The sequence below is a fragment of the Tachypleus tridentatus genome, chromosome 8, assembly GCF_004210375.1.
Source record: "Tachypleus tridentatus isolate NWPU-2018 chromosome 8, ASM421037v1, whole genome shotgun sequence".
Classification (NCBI taxonomy): Eukaryota; Metazoa; Arthropoda; class Merostomata; order Xiphosura; family Limulidae; genus Tachypleus; species Tachypleus tridentatus.
In genome coordinates this window covers 95,134,227-95,151,381 of record NC_134832.1, presented here as the reverse complement: position 1 = coordinate 95,151,381, position 17,155 = coordinate 95,134,227, and the positions used below count along the sequence as shown (strand labels likewise).

Genomic DNA, 17,155 nt, shown 5'->3' with positions numbered 1-17,155 from the left:
GATCCGGTTGAAAACAATCAGAAGGACATCAAGAGAAGCAGGAGATAGATGGTGCAGCATGTCATAATGAATATCATCAGGTCCAACAGACGTACTGGCAGACCAATGAAGGGCCATTTTTAGTTCCACCAGGGTAAAGGGACAATTATAGTCAAAGAAACAGTCCGTTCGAAAGGAAAGAGGTGATCGCTCTGCCCGAGTCTTGATGGCCAGGAAGGTGGAGGAACAAGCAGAAGTGCTAGATACCCGGGAAAAGCTTTCACCTAGAGTGTTAGCGATGTTCCGAACATCGGTCACCTCCTGACCATCAGAGAGTAAGATCGAGAGGGGGACAGAATTGTTAACCTTTAACCCATGTAAACCCATTAACCTTTCGAATCCTGTCCTATATGATCTTGGAACTGGTGGTAGAAGATATGCTGGTTGTGAACTTAATCCAAGATTCCTTCTGGCTAGGAAAAAGAAAAAATTTCGATACCCACTAGCCCCACCCACCATGGAGCCCTACAAGGGGACGCACTACAAAGTCATGCAAGGACAATGCAGCAACGCCAGGGTTTTGTGAGCACTATACCCAAACACCAGCATCAGGCACAATGTCCACAACACCCGTTGAAAACTTCCAACACTGGTACTTGGTTGACTCTAGCCCAAGTGGACCAGCCGATTGACCCAAGTGGGGCCACCCAAAGGCCGCCCGTCTGCAGGAATTCGAGGCCAAAGTGGTGTGTTAGGGTTGAACCCCTCAACCACCAGGATCCTCTCCTCCCATTCACGGGTCGCCACGCATGGCAAACACGTGGGTGGATGTTTAGATCCCAGAGAAGGTAACCAGATAGAACAGAACCTTCCCTGGGAGGTCCCCTCACCACGTACAGGAATCCACACTGAGGGGTAATTAGGAGAAAGTAAAATCTTTGATATGGATCTTATAATATTGTAATCATTTCTGTAATTCTTACATGACTTGTGCTTGTCTTTTAAATATTACACTCTTCTTTTCAACAATTTGTGTGAAAAAAAACAAAAAACTATTACATTACTCTGCATGAACCCATTATTCAACATTTAGTTTTTAACACACTTTGTAAAATTAAAAAATATGTTTGTTACTGAATATAAAAAGAACTTAACTAGGGGATTTAAACACAGTACTACTATCATTAGTCATAAAGATAGCCCAAATATGCTGTTACTTTGTTTCTAATATCTTAATATAATGGAGCTTGCAATGTATATGTCCAAAACTTAGATCTAAGACACTACCACACCAGTCATCACCAATCACAACTGGGTAATATTTTTATAACTCAGCAGTATTTTTACAGCTGAACAACAAATAAAACAATTGAAATTTCTACAAAAATGATGTGCTTGAAATTTAACCAATAAACATTACAAAAAAGGAGTAAATTTCAAATATGAAACAATCGAAAAAAAACTTTAAAAAATTTTGTTTTTCTTCAGCAAAAATCTCATGACTGTTGCAACAAAAAAGCAAGGCATTTCATATATAATTGTTTCTATAAAGAAATACTTCAGTAAAATCTACTCTGTGATATTATGCTGTGATGATAGATCATTTTCAAACTAACATTTCAATGACATCCTTTTTTTTTTGTAGATGGTTAATATTATTGAATGTCAAGTATGAGAACATTGTTGTAAAACTGTCAGACAATTACAGAAAAGACTGCAGACCCAATAGCCTTCCATATGAATTAGCATTTATACTTGCCTGGAGGGTGGGTATTTCTGGTAGTATATTTAATCTTTCAAAGTACATATAATATTACATTGTTTTTTGTACAGTCAATTGTGCAAAGGTATAGGGTTCATGTGGTAACTAAATTTTGCATAGATAGCCACAAGACAGCTTCTTGGAGAGTCTTTAGATATAGTGGATGGAGTTTGTAATGCGAATTTAAGGGAAGGCTTGATAAATATTTTAAATATGTGCTGGCTTTAAGTGTTTCATTTTAATTTCAATGTTTATTTAGTGGATAGGATAGCCCAGATAGACCAACAAGTCCTTTACTGTCCTTATATTATATATAGAGGTATAACAAAGTAATAAACTAATTTATAAATTAAATTTATAAATAATAAATTAAATATTCCAAAATTAAGAAAATGTTTACAATCTTCTTTTCCATAGAGTTAAGGTAAAATTAAAACCACACTTTGTAAAAGATAATTTAAATGAAAATATGTAGTCTCATTAAGTATTTGAATCCGTGTAGGAACAAAACACTGTTTAGAACATTGTGGTTACCTAATACATCTTATTCTAGTATCCTGAATTATGTACTTAAATCCTACTCTTAAAAAAAATATGAATTATTCAAATGAATGTTCACTGCATGAAAGAACATTACTCACACTAGAAGCCACAATTGTTGTTTCGTGTGTAGAAGTCCCATCACCATTAGATCCTCCATTCCAGTCACCGTACACTAATCCTTTCTCTAACCACACCAACTGTTCTGAATCATTAAATATTGGCCGATTTTCATCTTCACTTACATAGATATACATATCCTGAAAATAAAAAAAATGTTTTTTGCTAAAAAATGTTCACTGAATAGTAGGTACTCTGTAGTTAAATATAAAGCTCATTAATGAAATAGGGATATATTATTTGCTCTCAAGAACACTGATTTACATTTAAGATAGTATAAACAAATAAATAGATGTTCAATAATGAAAGATGTTACAAAATAAAGCTGGTTTCTAATTGAGTTTGGAATATGCAATAGAAGAAATCCATACATTAGGTATCCCACTTAGCATGTATGTAAATCTGCTTTCTTTCAGTTCAGTTTGGATGCAGAGTCATTCAAGTGTACAAACCACCCTTCCTTACTCCTTATACAAGACTTGAATCTATTAATAGGCATGTGGCATGAGAAACCTAGCACTATTGACATTACTTCAAGAGTAAGAAAGACTTGACACAATGTGAATAAAGTGAATGATCTTACTCAAAATGTCAGTAACAACTGCACTGAACTGAAGGCAGCTAATTTTGTTGAGATCATCTTCACTGCATATATTATACACATGTTACTAAGAGCCAATTAATAGCAAAATGAGAGAAGTTATATTTTCAAAATAAAACCTGACCTACTTTCACATATTGTATGCTACTTTAGAACAATCTTTTTCACAAAAATACACAATTAACACCATAGGGTATTGCTCCTAAATAAGCAAAAGCTATAAGTAAATCTCTACAATGCTTGTTCTTGGTTTACTTATGGTCAATTAAAAAGGGTGATATTTTAAAATTTCTGAATTCACTGTAAGGTTAAATGTCCTATCAATATTACAGGAGCTATTTCTTTGCCAATTTCTAGCCAGCTGTCAACTAGATCACATTGACCATGGAAGGAAGTTATTGTAGGTTATACATCAGTTAAAAAGCCATTAAAATTGCAATAACTCTAGACCTATCTTCTTTCCATGTATCACTTTTTCATGTTATAAGCTGCATACTTGAAATAAATAATAAAAAAACAGTAATGAGCTAAATAAATTCCCTCCAAACAGAGAGTTAATTTTTGTCAAAACATTAAGACCTGAATGGCAAAAAAGCACAGGAGGTCATATCAGCATACTAAATTTTTTAATATATATTTATTCATTGTTATAAAACTAACTAAATTGTGAAAATACAAAGTCATTATGCTAGATATGAAAAATCAATTGAACACAATATTTAACACAATCACCCAGAAGCATCTGTTACAAGTTAAATACTGTCTTAACTTAATTGTTTGTAACTTGATCCCATGTTTACAGCCAGCTCCCCCAATTATGATAATTGAGTTTGGCACTAAAGTAAGAGGCAGTAAAACAATAAAGTTAAGTGACTTAAACTATTTAATTGTTTTAGCTTTGGGTGTGAAAATCAACACTGGAATTGTCTGTTACAGTGTATGATCATTCTAAAAAGAAAAAAAAAATAGATTTTGTGCTTTTTTGTGGTACAATTGATCGAAATCTAAACAATTAGTGCTAGCTTAGGAAAATTTGTTATTGTGTGGTATTTTGTAAAAAAAAATAATTAAAAAACAGGGAAAAGGGCTTACAAAAAGTCAGGACAATATAATTATTTGGAGGATAACCTCCAGATTATCCTCTGGACAACCCCCAAAAATCCTCAGAATTGTTCACTGTATGTATATATAAGCATTTCTAAAAGTTCAAGAACTTAGAAAATTTTCTTTAGTAACGAAAGATTATAAAAATCCTGAAAATGATTTCTTATCAGATGTATAAATATCATGCAAACAGCTGAATTAAGTAATACATAAAACCATTTGGTTTTCAATTATCTACTTCAAAAGCATTAGAAAAGTTAAAGGATAATTAGATATGAGAATTATCATTACTATCCAGATGTTCAATGACAAACATGAGACTTACATAACTTTCAATTAAAATTAGTGCACATAAAAATTAGGGAGTGGAATCTTCATTAATTACAGTAGCATTTCAAAGTAAGGATTGTGATTAAACAAAATGCAGGCCATAAAAATTGCATTTGAAACCACTCTTAAAATGTCTAAATGACAACAATGACTCTTTTAGAGTACTGGCTGAGCAAAATTAAAGCTTACTGTACTTACAAAAGCTGTCTAAACTGCAATATGTGTATTTATTGAATGAATCAAAGTTTAACAATTTCAATAAATATTCATAAAAGTTTTTTAGTTACTTTTCTAAACAAGTGTGCAAAAGAAATTACAAATCTTGTTCCTCCAACTCTTTGACAGAACTCTTCCATTTGGAGTCCCAATGATTTTTTTCTTGTAACAAAAATAATAATAAATATATATGAAATGATAATACACTACTTTTGGTATACAATTAGATTTGAGGGTAGGTTAGTACAGATCCTGATGTGTAATAAAATCAAATCAGCTATACAGGTACCACACTCTTGGTACTACTGGTGTACAAAAATACAACTAATAAAAGGAAACAAGCAACTATAATAAAAAAAAAATTGAAATTTTATAAAGACAACTAGGGATTGATACATACGTAATCTAGCTATTGTAACTAGTAATTTAATAATTGAAGATGACTTGGGGGGAGAAAACCACCAACTATGCTTCTAGCACTTGTGTGGTCAGAGCACAAAACTGCTGGCACAATTTCATTTCACAAGTGTAGTGTACTGTGCTTGGAACTGTAGGCAAATAGCAACTCTCTAACACAGATTTCCATAATCTTAGTACCAGATTTCAGTCTTGTGAGATTCAAAAGAATGCTATCAGTTCTTGTGCAGATGTAAATTCCCTTGGCAAAATTAGCAGATACAAAATCCAGAAAAGCAGCCTGAAAGAGAGTGAACAATGTGGTAGCCAATAGACAACCTTGCTTGACATAGTGCTATTGGGTAGAATTATGATGTGGCACACCCCTATGTGGCAACTGTCCATCCATGCCATCAGGAAATTGATGAACAGATGCAACAAACTTTTGCAGACATCCAACTTTAGCAAGCAGTGCCTACAGCACTTCTCTCTCACTACACTATCAAAAGCTTTGGTGAAACTGACAAACACAGCACATAACACCCTGTTTTGTTCAATACACTCTTTCTTAATTTGCCATAATAAGATAATATTGATCATGAACTGTTTTCAAAACCCACATTGGCTTTATGGTGATACTTTGGCCACAATCTTCCCTGGGACTGGTAGGAACAAAATACCTTAATGATTTCCTCATTCATGTTGATCCTTATTATATTTTTAGACTGTTACAATTAGGCCATCGTTGAACTCCTAAAGTAGTTCTCCAGTATGTCAAATTATTGAAAAGGTACAACAATTCTCATTTTAATACTAGTTCTCCACTTTTGAAAATTTTGGCAGGTAGACCCTCCAAACCCAGTGCTTTTCCAGATTTAATTAATTTAATTGCCTTCACAAGTTTTCAGGCATTGCATCAATTGGTAGTTGTAGCACCTGATCCATAATTGCATCATGAAACATTGAAGTCTTATTCAGCAAAGTATCAAAGTGTTCTTTCCATTTCTGCAAGATATCTATCTCATTTGTAAATAGTTGGTAACTATCAAGACTCTTGAATGGAAAAGTTGATCCATATACCACCTTCAAAGTGTCAACAAATATTTTGTATTGTGTTTGGCAGTTAAGGACTGTATCTCCTCTGCCTTTTATAGCCACCATTACTATTTAAAATTTGTGCAGGTGTTCCAGAGATTTGATATAACTGCTTTCCATTGTTTAGTAGCTTGTTGAGTAAGTCTGCCATCTAATAAAGCTTATCTAGCTTGTCTTTTCTCAACTAAATTCTTGGATGTTTTCATGTCTATTTGTTGGTCTAAGTGTGTATGTGTAAAATGTTTTTCAACAGTTTTGAAGGAAATTTGTTGATGCTGATAAAGTGTTGTTTTATTTGGTTGATTTAATCATTAATTTTATTGGTGAGCATAGTTTTGGGGCTATGTATATTTGGTTTCTTGATATGTTTAGTTTTTTGTTTTGTTTCATGTGCTGAGTCCCAGGGAATGTACAGTCCAGTATGGATGCTTTTTCTGTAGATTTCTGTTTTGAACTGTGTGTTGATTCTTGTGATCTTGAGGTTGAGAAATGTTATTTGATTAATTTTCTCATGTTCACAGGTGAACTTAATGTTGAAGTGTATGGAGCTAACACAACTGAAAAACTAAGTGTGTGTTCTGTAGATGTAAATCCAGCAATTTTATCAACAGATCTGTACCAAAATAGCAGTAGGTGTAATACTGAATTTATCACTTGAGATTGAATCTGTGTCATGAAAATGTTGGCTAGAACTGCTAACATTGGATTGCCCATACTTAAACCATTTATTTGTATGTAGTTTTGGTCATTGAACATAAAGTTAGTTTTGGCAGTAGTGAATTCTATAATGGTTTCTACTTTATTGCTGGGGGTTTGTATTAGTGGGTTTGGGTCTTGGATATAAAGTTCAAGAGCTATCTTGAAGGCTTTGGTAAGTGAGACTTCTGTCAGGAGGGAGATTATATCAAAAATGGCCATTAAGGCTTTATGGTTTAGTTGATCATGAATAGATTTAAACTTAAGAGTTTATAGAGGAGCAGGCTGATGTTACATATTTAGGAAATGCCCACACTATGTATTTAACCAAGGCTGTAGTTGAATTATTCATAGGTTGACATTATGGGTCAGAGCAGACAATCAGGTTTGTAAGGTTTAGAAGTGCCATGCAGTTGTAGTGTGAGTCGGTCTTACGCAGGTAAAAATAAAAGTTTTCTGAGATTGTATTTGTTTTTTCTTCATCTGTAGAAGCATTTTGTTTACTTGGTTTCCATATGTTTTTGTTGGATTTGTAAGTATTGGTTTAAAGTTGTTTGTACCTGAAAAAATGTTGTTGTTTTTTTAATGTACTCAAATGTGTTCATTTTAACTATAGCAATGTCTTTATTTGCTTTTAGAAGCATGTCCCTTATTGTTAAAGCCAATTTCTGGGTGGCCGCGTTTGAATGTTTCCTCAGCATTGGGACTGGCAGAGGTGCTTAGGAAGCATTTGTTTCATAACCTTCATGGTCTTGGTTGCAAGTTCCTCTATGCATGCAGTATCCTGTACTTTTGCTATGCTCAGTTTTTTTAAAGGCAGACTGCTCTTTTTTGTATTTGTAGATGTGATATCAGCAAGTTCCCACCTTTGCTTTAGAATGTAGTCAATGAGAGTCCACCACTGTGATACCATTTCTAAGGAAGTTTGAAAAATGTGTTTATTATTGCTAAATTTAGTTTTGTGCAGAAGCTGAAAAGTAATTAGCCACTAGAATTTATTTTTCCTCTCCTGAAGTGGCCTAACATGCTGTTTCAAGTTTGATGATTTAAATCAACATGAGCACTGAAGTTTCCAATGTCTAAAAGTATGTTACTACCAGCAACTGAAGCCAAGAGATCCTTTAGGACCGGGTAGAACTCTTCATTTGTAATTTTCATTTTTCATCCTCAGTGCATAGGTCAAAGAAATGGTGGTGAAAAGGTTCTTGGATAGTGCAAAGTGTGCATAACCTAATCCTACTACATAATTGTTTCAGCATAGATGACAATTCAACAAAGACAATCAATCAACATCTGGCAGCATCTGGAATTGTATATCACATTTACAGTAGAAAGAGCTACAACACAACTGACACTGAGCATGGTCACAGAATGGACATTACAGATTTAGAAGAAAAAAAAAATCTGGTCAGACACCACTCTCCAAAGAGTTAGCGGAATCTGCAGTACATTAGCACACAAACCCTTGCAAATAAAGAAATAACAAAAACATAGTAAAGTAAAACTACATCTGTAACATAAAGGAAAACCACCACATCTGTGAGCAAAAATAAGCACGTCTATACTACTATACTACTATTTTGTTTGTTTTCAAGAACTTTAAGTTTACTGCATGCATTTAAATTCATTGAATTTTAAAACACATTCCACTATTTTTTTACACTTATTTGGTTTAATAAGGTGGCCACCAGAGATGATACAGCTTTTCTTCATGATTTCACTCAATTACCACTTTAGCTCGTAATCTGGCTCTGAACAATAAAACACAATTAATTATACACTTCCTCCTGACTATAATATTGCATAAATAACTTTGAACAACAAAAAATGTAAATTAATGGCAAATAATAAAATGTTGCAGTTTTATATAAAGACTACTTGATTTAACCTATCATCAGATATATAAATTATTTACAATTTATTATATCATTTATTATAAAATACACTAATAATGAGAATGGCTAAGCACTATGATTTGCCTGCATAGGATAAAAAGAGGAAGTGCTAATTTTCTACAACTTTTATCCCCATTTTGTTTAAATATCCCAGAATTTAAATTTTCCAACTTTGTGGTCATTCCTTTTTATGTAAACAACTGACTTTTTTTATGGGTTTTATGGTTTTATTATGTGGTAATCATAGTTTTACTTTAGTTTAATTAAATTCTTTAATCATATAGGTTTATGCATTTTATTTCATAATTCTCATTAAGTTGTTGAACAGCATTTTTGTTTTAAGTTTCACATTTTGTAAACCTTGTGAATGAGTTAATTCAATCTGTAATTTTCATTTCGCAGATAACATATCAGCTCCTTGCCAATCCATGTGTATGTATGTATAGTATTTAGTTTAATATCCAGTTTGATAATTTCATTTTAATTTGTTTTTGTAATTATCTTCCATTTGCTTCAATTTTAGTGTTGTAAAGTTTGATTTGGTTTTTCATTTAACACTGATGCACATAAATTAAGGAAGTATAACTTTGCTCTTTAATGTTTAATTATAAGATTACAGTCATCAAAGACCCTTATATATGGAAAGTGGATGAGATGACAGATAAAACTGCATTACTTCCATGAAAAGAAAAATATATAAAACTGTATTGAGGTAAATTTGTCTAAGTTTTCATGTAAGAGTTCTGCATGCAACTAGATGGTACTCTTGCAAACAAGGTGTAAAAAAGATCTTAAATACTCTCTAATCCTCTTGTTTACTAGACAAAAGTTACATGCATTACTCTGTAAAGGTTAAGATTCACTTAGCCTTGTTTTTGTTTTATGTTAAGCAAAAGTGAAGTTGCACCCCTTGCAAAAAGTGGTACACAGAGCTGTATGTTGAAGGTTTAACTCCTTTGAATATTTTTAGCAAGACTGATTACTGAAGTACATATTCTAGGAATTTTAGCTGACTTGAAGTATGGTATCACTATGAATACTAAGCATATCTCTATCTCCATTAGCTATGTATCCCTCCTACTCTAGCAACCAGTTAATATAAAATATAAAAGCTGATTGCTTAGGTAAAGTTCTGGAAATATATTTCTCTTGTTGTAGGAATGAATACAGTTTTATTCTTCCACATGTATTTGGTTCTTTTCCTCTGCTGTCCATGTTTGAAATTGTTTTCCGCTCAACATTTTTTCACCTTGCTGTGTATGCATGCCAGCACTGATGGGAATGCACTTTGAGAGTTTAATTTTGCAAATAACATGTCAACTCCTTGTCAATCCATGTGTGTATGTATATATACATACACATATGTATGCATTAAAAAATAAAATATCCTAATTTATTTGGAAATAAATATGAACTATCTGATTGTAAACTTTTCACTTTTCACAAGTAGTGTTGCTAATGTTGTGGTATATTGCCACTGCATTTATTAATTTTAGTCTTTTGATGTATAATGAAATATAATTTTAAGAGTATGGCTGTTGAAACTGTAAAACTTTTAGACTCTGATCTACCTTTGGTAATTAATGGTACATAGTATTAAAACTTATAATTAAGTTAATTGTGGTAAGATTTAATTTAAAATATAAGGAAAGCAGGAATTTTTTTACAGCACTTTAAATACAACATTATTTCCACTTATTTTCATCAAATTGCATTTAAGAATGAATAAAATGTTTATTATTGTAAAGAAATGCCATAAATTACAATGTAAAACCTCTACTAGGCTAGCAGTTAAGAATCCCTTGTCATTTATGTACATAAGAGTTACTTTACTAAAATGCCCATAATGTATTTCAAAGAATTTGCTAAAGCCAAAAAATAATGTAATTAATCAAATAAGTATGTGGTATTCTCAGATAAGATAGAGTCAAAAGTAAAATAAGTTACTAAAACCACAGTAACTTTAGATACTGTAACATTTGATTGAGAAATTAGTAATTAAATTTTAGGTTTGAAAAGAAATTATTAAGAAACTGACAAAGTTGTTTTATCACAATGTGATATATAAATCTGCCATGTGAATTAATAAAAAGGTAAACACAGACATTGAATACAAATTAAACACTTTCTGGTGGCTACTGAACAAAAATAATTAAAGATATAACTAAAATCTCAAACACTAAGAAAGTTATTGACCAAAAATGATTCCTCAGAGCTATATAAAAACTTAAAATATAACCAATACCACCAAATTATTAATATAAAAGGGAAGCTACAACTTCTGACCATTATAACTTCTTATATAATTATTATGCATGATAATTTGCTAAGATCCACTCAATAAATTACTTAAAAAGCAGCCTAGGCAAAATAAGGGCATTTAAAGTCTAAGCATAACCTCAATTTTTGAGAACTTAGTACTAATGTAGATGGTTTAAGTTATGCTGTTTACTTTTACAAGAAGCAGATAGGTATTTTGAATGTCAACATTTAGATGTTACATGAGTTAACCATTACACCTAAGGACTTTGTTGAAAGATGATAAACTTGTAGAATATGAGAATGATAAAATCACTTAAACACTTCTGGATGGAAATGTCAATAAATGTTATGTAATAATCAAATTTATGTACATATTTAGTTTTGCATCAAATTGTAAATTCAATGTAAAAAAATAATTTTTTTCCCTTATCAGCAGAAGATAAATGCATGCTTCTCAGCTGGATTCTCTCTTTCTTTTACTTGGTGGAGAAATGTGTTTTTCTAAGATACTAAAATACTAAATATATTCAAGTACTATAAAAGTTTTCAATTAGCATGCAAGTGAAAAGCACTTTTTGCTCAGAACAAAACATTCGGAAATAACTGGGTTTGAAAGCTTTGGAAGCTTAAGATAGTAGAAACCTCAGAAAGCTGTTAACAAAAACAGATTATGTGTGATTCTATATAGGTGATTTAAGTTTATGCTTATCTTTTAACTTGGAAAACAGTAATTATTTTGTAAGTTTAGCAAAGTTAGTTTTAAGTCTTGCGATTAGTCCTTCAAACAAGCCATGTTTTACTATGATCAAGAAAAGAAGACTATTTTGTTTTTAGTTTGATTTTGTTTATGTAAATGCTTTCTTTAAACAGTGTTTGTCTTTAATTCTAAATTTCTGGTGTATTATTTTGCAAACAGTTTAAAATATACAACATAAGCATCACCACTGAAAAGTTTACGAGATGACAGAAACTAAAAAACAAATGTATGATTTATTTTGGACTAAAATATTAGCACATTTTTAATTGTTTTATTTAAAATAAGCAATTCATAAGGTCATTTAAAAAAGATGCTTACCATAACAGTTCCATTGCTGAAGATATTGAAGATGCTGTGCTAGGCGCTAGAAAAAGACTTATCTGTACTTGTCTGAGGTCGACGGAAAAACTGGTGATAAAATAAATTATCAGAGCTCGAATAACTATGCCTTTTATCACACCAGCCCATGAAAATGCCTGTTGCTGCTGCTGTTGTGGCTCGCTTGTTTGCTGATCAGGTGGTGAACTCTAAAAATTACAAAAAGTATAAACACATAAACAAAAGAACAAACCTCAAAATACTTGTCAATCACTTACAATGACTCTGTTGCCCATTGTTAAATTTAGAGATGCACATGGTGGGATTTCCTCTATGCAATAATCTCTATGCAATAATAAGTACAGTGTTTTCAATTTTGTTGAATTTTAATATTAATCCAATGCTCCCAGCTTCACATCCCTCACTTCCTCCAGATGTAAAGGCCTGGATTCAACTCTGCTACTGTGTTATAGGTAAAGTCTTTCATGTGTGGTTTAACTTCAATTTGAACTTAACTTTTGTTAAGAACTTAAATCTTTAAAAGTAACCAAATTGATATACTGTTCAAAACTTGTGGTTTAAAAAAAAAAATTTTGTTGGAGGTCAGAAATATATGCAACTGAGCTTTCACATGCTTACAAATAAATAAAACTTGAAATAATTTTTAAACAGAATAAAAAAGTAAAATCAATGAATTATCAGAAAATTATTTGAACATATGTATCAATAGAATTAAACTCATTATTCGATATCTACAAAAAAATGTGTCACTGGAAGCTTTTGATTAAGATTAGTCATTCAACCTTGTTTCATTATCGCTGACAGTTTTGAAACAATATAAAAATACAAACACAGCAATACTCAAGTACCATGTACCAGTTTTACAAACAGGATTAGAGTTACAGTTAAATTTACACCAAAAAAGGAAAGTGACTCCAAATATTGGGCATACAAAAACGAATGCACTGAACAATATTAAGTCAAAGAATGAGCATTCATCATGCATAGAAAACACAGCATGCTGATCTCTCAAGACAACTAAGCATGGACCCCAATGTTACGTGACAGAAAAAGGACAAAAGATTTGGTGGCAAGTGTTTCTCTCAAAAGAGAAGGGAGATAAAGGATGCCCAAATCTTCATCATTTGATTCTGGCTTACCTTTTCAGGTGAAAAGACAGCTCATGTTGCACAAGAACAGAAATCCTTAGCTGATATTGTTGTACCTGAAGCCATCATGTTAAGTTGTTTGTCACCAACTGTGTCTTAAAATGTAGTAGTAGTAGTGACTGGAACCTTGCATTTCTAATAAGTTATTCACAAAAATTATTCAAAATGAAATTCACTTGAAGTACAAAAAAACAAATTCCAAGTTGTTTGTTAAATCCATGCAAAAGAGGTTTGAAAATCCAAAAATAGCTTTTTGAACTCCAAACAAAGTTAGTGAAGAAATGTTTGAAGTCTCACAATTTTCAAAGTTAAAAAATGTTATACAACAAATTAAAAAAAGAAACAGCATCAAGATCACTGATCACCATCATGCCAAATCAGGATAAATCGATGAGTTAAAAATCTGTGACCAATGTGTAGTCTAGTTAGAACAACTTCCTCCTTCCAATTCTTATGGAAGCAAGAAATGCCAAAGTCCAATATAGAGTTTTATTTGGAAAAGCTTGTTTTCGCATTGCTCACTCCAAGTCGACTGCCAACTGGCATGGAGCCTAGCCTTGAATACAGGACCACAGTCCATGTATGGAATAGGCACAGTGGTGATAGTGCCAGATCAGATAGATTTAGCTGCCGTGTCTGTGAGTTCATTCCAACAAATACCAACGTGGCCCGGTATACAGAAGAACTGGATAGAAATAGATGTTAAAGAGAAATGAGCCAGTCGGTTTTGAATAGTGGCGAGAACAGGTGTGAACCAACATGAAGCGATTCAAGGCCAGTAGAGAACAAAGTGAGTCAGCAAAACAGTGCAGTTAGAGTACTGCTTAGCTTCTATATGATCCAGGGAAAGAAAAATGGCATACAGTTCAGCAGTGAACACAGAAGTTGTAGAGGGGATTCTGCATGCAACAACCCGAACACAACAAACCATGGCAGAGGCTACAGAATCACCTGATTTTGAACCATCCATATAAATAGGAATGGAAAATTATTCAAAAGATGTTTAGTAAATAAAAAACAATACTTCCAATCAGAAGTATTTGCTTTTCTCAGATGCCTTAAATAAAGGTCACATTTGGGGACTGCAAGAAGCCATGGTGGGATGAGCTGATCAGTGGATACTGCAATGTTATCCTAGGACAGACCCAATTAATCCAACTGTGCCTGGATACGAAAGCCAAAAGGAGTAATGGCAGATCATCTGTTCTGAAAAGTATAGCCTATCAAGGAAGGAAAACACAACCCCAGGTGGGATGTTCTGGTATGGAATGAGGTTTCAAAGCATATATTAAAGACAGTTGCAACAGCAAAGGTGTAAAGAAGGTACATGTATAAGCTCTGAACTGGGGAGGTGCAGAAAGCCCCAGTGCAGAGCCAAGGTCCTTGATGATGAATGGGGTCCAGCATCTTTAAGGGTATGACAGAGCCATAGACCAGTGAGCCATAGTCAAGTTTCAATTGAATAAGAGTACGATATATCTTTAGCATACAACATTGATCCACTCTCCAAGAGGTAGTAGAGAGGACACTAAGGATGTTCAGTGCTAGTGTACATTTGACCCGTAGCTGCTTAACATGTGGTATAAAGGTCAGCTTACGGTCAAAGATAAGCCTCAAGAACTTGGTCTCAGGGACCACAGACAGCGCAACTTCACTAATACGGAGTTCAGGATCAAAGTGAATACCCTGTTGGCAGCAAAAGTGCATATAAACAGTTTTAGATAGAGAAGTTAAAACCATTTGCTGTGGTCCATTCAGTACATGATTAAGGGCAGTTTGTAGCTGCCACTCAATATATCTCATGTTTGACAACTGACATGAGACGTGAAAGTCATCGACATAGAGCCTGTTTGCAACAGTGAGAGGGAGTTGTTCAGTGATGGCATTAATCTTTATAATGAAAAGTGTGACACTCAAAACACGGCCCTGAGGGACTCTAAGTTCCTGTAGAAAAGAACGGGAAAGTGTTGAACCCACACAAACTTGGAATCTCCTGTCCATTAAAAATTTTTTAATAAAATGGGCAAATGGCCATGTGACCCACATGTATGAAGGTCTCACAAAATGCCATACCTTCATGTTGTGTCATAAGCCTTTTCAATGTCAAAGAATATTGATAGAAGATGTTGTCGTTTGAGAAAGGCTTCTCTGATTGATATTTAAGGTCAAATTAGGTAATCCAAAGTGGAGTGCTGTGGAGCCGGGAGCCCACACTGGGTGGTGAGAGGAGGTTGTTTAATTAGAAACCAAACAAGAGGAGCATTAACCATCTCTCTAAGGTCTTACAGAGACAGCTTGTCAAAGCAATTGGATGGTAGTTTTAAGGAATCTTGGGATCTTTCCCAGGCTTAGAGAAAGGTAGAACAATAGCCTGGCACCAAGCATCAGGAAAAACATTATCCTGCCAGATCCAATTAAAAATAATTAAAAGAATATCAAGAAAAGCAGGAGATATAATGGTACAACATGTCATAATGTACATCATCTGGTCCAACTGATGTACTGCCAGACCGATGAAGGGCCAGTTTCAATTCCACCAGTGTAAAGGGATGATTATAGTCATAAAGACAATCAGCTCAAAAGGAGAGGAGATTGCTCTGCCTGAGTCTTGATGGCTAAGAAGGTGGAGAAAGAAGCAGAAATGCTAGATACATGGCAAAAACTTTCACATAGTGTTGGTGATGCTCAGGATATCAGCAACTTGGCCATTAGAGAATAAGATCAAGAAGGGACAGAATTATATTACCCACTTACCTTTTGAATCTTGTCCCATATGACTTTGGAACTGGTGGTAGAAGAATTCCAGTTGTGAACTTAATCCAAGAATCCTTCTGCTTTTGACATCTTATCCACTGAACATGTGCACAGGCCCACTGGAAAGAGATGTGGTTCCCAAGGCCAGGATATCTACAGAGAAGTTTCCCAGGCCCGTTTTTTAGATTCCACTTGCCATGTGGCAGGCAGGATTCCACCATGGATGGAGTATAGTGGAAAAACATGTCAAGGTTCTAAGAATACATTGAGCAGCTGCCTGTATAATACAGTCAGTTACTGCTGCCACACAGTCATCTATTGATAGCTGACAGACAATGGCAGGATCAATCTGTCTGCAAGAGCAGTGACAGTGGTCCAGTTTGCCTGATCCAGCTTCCACCAGAACACTGAGTAGAGTGGCATTGACCACGGCCAGTCTCTCTCTCAAATTGTTGGAACATGATCACTGCCTTGTGGATTATTGTCAACCCTCCAGGTAAAATGGGAGAATAATGAAGTGAAGCAAACTGAGAGATCAATAGCAGTAAAGAACTGACTAGGTGCATGATAATTAGTAGAAGAACCAGTATTGAGAAAAGAAAAGTTGTGATCAGAAAGCATATGCTCCACAGAGTGACCCTTCCTATCAATAACAGCACTTCCCAGAAGGGATGATGTCCATTAATGTCCCCAGGATTAAAGGGAGACAGCATCTGTTCAATGAGAGCATCAAGGTCTGATTGATCATATGTCTCTCTCAGGTGACAGGAAGAGAGAACAGTGATGGTATGACCCAAGGAAACACGGGATGGCTACGGCCTCCAAGGGTGTGTTGAGTGACAAAGACAGGTGTAGGCACATGCTGATCAAACAACAGTGCCACCCCCATCCATGCGGCGTCCATCACACAGTCATTTCTGTACAAAGAAAACTACCAAAAGGTGACTGTATGAGCAGGTTTCAGAAATGTTTACTGTAAGGAAAGACATCCAGGATGGTAGGAAGCAATCAGTGTTTTGATGTCATCCAGATAAGAACATAAACCTCGACAGTTCCATTGTATGAAGGTGGCCATTTTTAATGTCATGTAGACAAATTGGCTGGAGAACCCTTCTGTGTTTGACCACCTTCTTTTTTCTTTACTGTCCTTATTCAATCCTG

At 34.1% G+C, this 17,155-nt stretch overlaps 1 protein-coding gene across 1 annotated transcript in view; it reads right to left on the bottom strand.

Annotated features, from left to right (window-relative positions):
- Positions 1 to 12,161, bottom strand: part of LOC143224223 (putative lipid scramblase CLPTM1) — a 45,527-nt gene extending 33,366 nt beyond the window's left edge. Inside the window, exons 1-2 of the mRNA XM_076452645.1 lie at positions 12,072 to 12,161; positions 2,383 to 2,541 (exon numbers count right to left, since the gene is read on the bottom strand). Of these exons, the coding sequence (XP_076308760.1) occupies positions 2,383 to 2,541; positions 12,072 to 12,074 (162 nt within the window). The 5' untranslated portion in view covers positions 12,075 to 12,161. The remainder of the gene's footprint in view (positions 1 to 2,382; positions 2,542 to 12,071) is intronic.
- Between the last annotated feature and the right edge of the window lie 4,994 nt (positions 12,162 to 17,155).